Source organism: Pterocles gutturalis, unplaced genomic scaffold (assembly GCF_000699245.1).
Source record: "Pterocles gutturalis isolate BGI_N339 unplaced genomic scaffold, ASM69924v1 scaffold11316, whole genome shotgun sequence".
Lineage (NCBI taxonomy): Eukaryota > Metazoa > Chordata > Aves > Pterocliformes > Pteroclidae > Pterocles > Pterocles gutturalis.
This window is the reverse complement of record NW_010105528.1, coordinates 1,173-3,899: the sequence shown is the minus strand read 5'-3', so window position 1 is coordinate 3,899 and position 2,727 is coordinate 1,173. Positions and strand designations below refer to the sequence as shown.

The 2,727-nt window shown below is 59.4% G+C and overlaps 1 protein-coding gene across 1 annotated transcript in view; it reads left to right on the top strand.

Moving 5' to 3' along the window:
* Nucleotides 1-407: 407 nt before the first annotated feature.
* LOC104471919 (7-methylguanosine phosphate-specific 5'-nucleotidase) overlaps nucleotides 408-2,727 on the top strand; it is a gene marked incomplete at both ends in the record, with an annotated part of 2,800 nt that continues 480 nt past the window's right edge. The window contains 5 exons of the mRNA XM_010087427.1: nucleotides 408-477; nucleotides 950-996; nucleotides 1,462-1,547; nucleotides 1,726-1,815; nucleotides 2,183-2,345. Coding sequence (XP_010085729.1) covers nucleotides 408-477; nucleotides 950-996; nucleotides 1,462-1,547; nucleotides 1,726-1,815; nucleotides 2,183-2,345 — 456 coding nt within the window. The remainder of the gene's footprint in view (nucleotides 478-949; nucleotides 997-1,461; nucleotides 1,548-1,725; nucleotides 1,816-2,182; nucleotides 2,346-2,727) is intronic.

Below are 2,727 nucleotides of genomic sequence, written 5' to 3'. Positions count from 1 at the left end.
CACCCGTTTTGCAGATGGAGAGGGAGAAGCCCCAGACGAGAGGAGGGGACCAGGCTGGTGGCTCTCCCTGGAGGGGCCTTTTTGCTCCCTGTTATGCAAGCTATAAATACGAGCCAATCCCCAGAAACCCCCCTCCACCCGCGGCAATAAGTCAGCAGGATTAAGCCATTTGGTGCTGATAAGAGTGCCGGGGCGGGAGGGGTGCTGGCTGCCTCAGATGGGGACATCTGCTCCACGGCTGGTAGGAGCAGCGGCGCTGCTGCTGTGCCCCACTGCGGTCTGTGCTCTCACGTGGGAGGCGCCTGCGCTGGGTTTGCGTCCTTTGCAGGCAGCAGCACCTTGCCCAGCTCTGGCAAAGGTGGAGTGCGCTGTGTCACGGGCAGATTTGGTCTTCTCTCGCCTTCCAGGTCATTTCTGACTTCGACATGACGCTGAGCAGGTTCGGGTGCAACGGCAGGCGCTGCCCCACTTCGCACAGTGAGTTGGAGCCGTTGTTTGCACTGTTGCTAATTCTGTTTGTTTTCTGTGTTTGTGTTCTCAGTCTTTGGCTCCTGTTACCCTCCACCCCCCTCCCCCCCTCGCCGGGCTTGGCCGCTCTGTCCTGTTCTGGGCTTTGACCACTTGCAGCAGCAGCTGCTGGCCCCCAGCAGCCCCCAGCCCGCTGCAGAAGCCGTCTCCTGCTCTTGCTGCTTCTCTTTCTCGTATTTGCATCCCGCAGCTTGCTGGCGTTGCCGCTGCTCTCCCAGCGGAGCAATGCCCCACGATCAGCGCGTGCTGCGGTTCACAGTGGGAGCGAGCCCTGGGGCCAGCCTGTGCTGGGGTCGGTGTGCCCCACACGGCTCGTTTTGGGGAACAGCTGGCACCGGCCGCCCCGGTCGGGATTAGCTGCCCTTTGGAAAGCTGGTTTATGTTTCTGGGCTACAACACTGGCTTGCTCTTGTCTTTACAGATATCCTGGATAACAGCCGTGTCATCAGCGAGGAGGGCAAGCAGCAGGTAGGCGCTGTTTTGTAAGGCACTGCTGCTTGGCTCTGTGTTCTCGTCCCTGTCACCCATCGGGGGGTTGTACTGGCTCAGGTGACGGGTGGAAGCTGACCCTGCTGCCGGGACAGAGCGAGGCAAGCCCCCAGGTGGCATTTCAGCCGATGGTGATGGAAGGAGTCGTTAAAAAGGGAAATTTAATTTGCATGCTCAGCTGTGGGCATTTTTGGTCTGATAAGAAGAGGACGGGTGCCTGGGTGTGCATCCCTGCCCGCGGTGTTTGAAGCGGGGTGGGGGTCAGCCAGGCTGCCGGAGGGTCCGCGCTTCCTTCCAGGTCTCCGGATTTGCTCAGGGTGAAGCTGCTTAATGAAGTGGTTTGGGTTGTGTTTTGGGGGGAATCTATAAAAGCTGTTTGCACGTTTACAGTCTCTTTGGACGTGATGGTCACTCTGCTCTTTTTCCCCCTGTACAACACTCCAGCTGAAAGATCTGCTGCACTACTACTACCCCATTGAAATCGATCCCAACCGGACCCTGGAGGAGAAGCGGCCGCTCATGGTGGAGTGGTGAGTGTGCGTGTGCCGAGCTCGACCTCGTCCTGGCAGCTCTTGCCCCTGAGCGCTACAAGGCACGAGGCTGGAACTGTCTCTAGGCTTGGCGGCGATGCCAGGAAGTTTTAGTTGTTATTTTTCTGGCTGCTTTAAGGTTGCTGCCTGGGAAGCTCACTCTGCTCTCCTTCCCTAGGTGGACCAGGGCCCATGAGCTGCTGTCGCAGCAGAAGATCCACAAGGGTGACATAGCCGAGATCGTCAGAGAGTCGGACGTGATGCTGAGGTAGGGCTCGCGGCTCCTCTGCCTGCAGCCCTTTCCCTCCTGCTGCTCTGCAAGCCAGTCTCCTTGCGTTCGCCCCGATCTGCACGCAGCCTGCAGAGTGTGGCAGATGCAAATCTCCCTTCCTGGGGCCCTGCTCTAACCGTGAAATTGCCAAAAGTCAGCGCCAGGAGCTGCAGCCTGAGCTGCCCTGTTCCCGGCTGACCCCTTCCTGCTCAGAAACCGCTTCCGCCTCCCCGGAGCCTCGGCAAGGAGCCGCCGAGGGGCCGGGCGATGGGCAGAGCTCCCTGCACGTGGGCTGAGAGCGCTCACGGCCCATGGTACAGGGAGGCGCGGATGCGACACCGTGTAACGGACACCTCTGCTCTAGGGATGGATTCCATGAGTTATTTGATCAGCTGCATAAGCACAACGTCCCCCTCTTCATCTTCTCCGCTGGCGTGGGTGACATCCTTGAGGAGATTATCCGTCAGGCCAAGGTCTTCCACTCCAACGTCAACGTGGTCTCCAACTACATGGACTTTGACGAGAACGTGAGTTTCCGCGTCGTGCGCGCAGCGAGCCTGCAGAGGAGGGTGGTCGCGGGCTGCGATACGTTTAGCAGAGACCCCTTAGCTGGGTTAGAGGCTGCCTGTGAATATTCCTGAGCCTTCTAGATGGAGCTGACCCTTTGCTGGGGGACGGGAGGGCTCCAGAGGCTGGTCGTGGAGTTGACCACGGAGGTATTTCCTGATCCGAAGGCCAGATGTCCTTGAAAGCAGCTCGGGAGGCTTTTGTTGATGCACCAAAGCCTGAAAAGCCCCAATTCGCATGAGAAAGCTGCACGCCTCTGACCGTGGAGCCCTCTGCTCCCATGGGTGCTGTGTCGGGCCAGGCTGTCCTCGGGGAGCAGGACAGGGTGACAGTCCTGCCTCC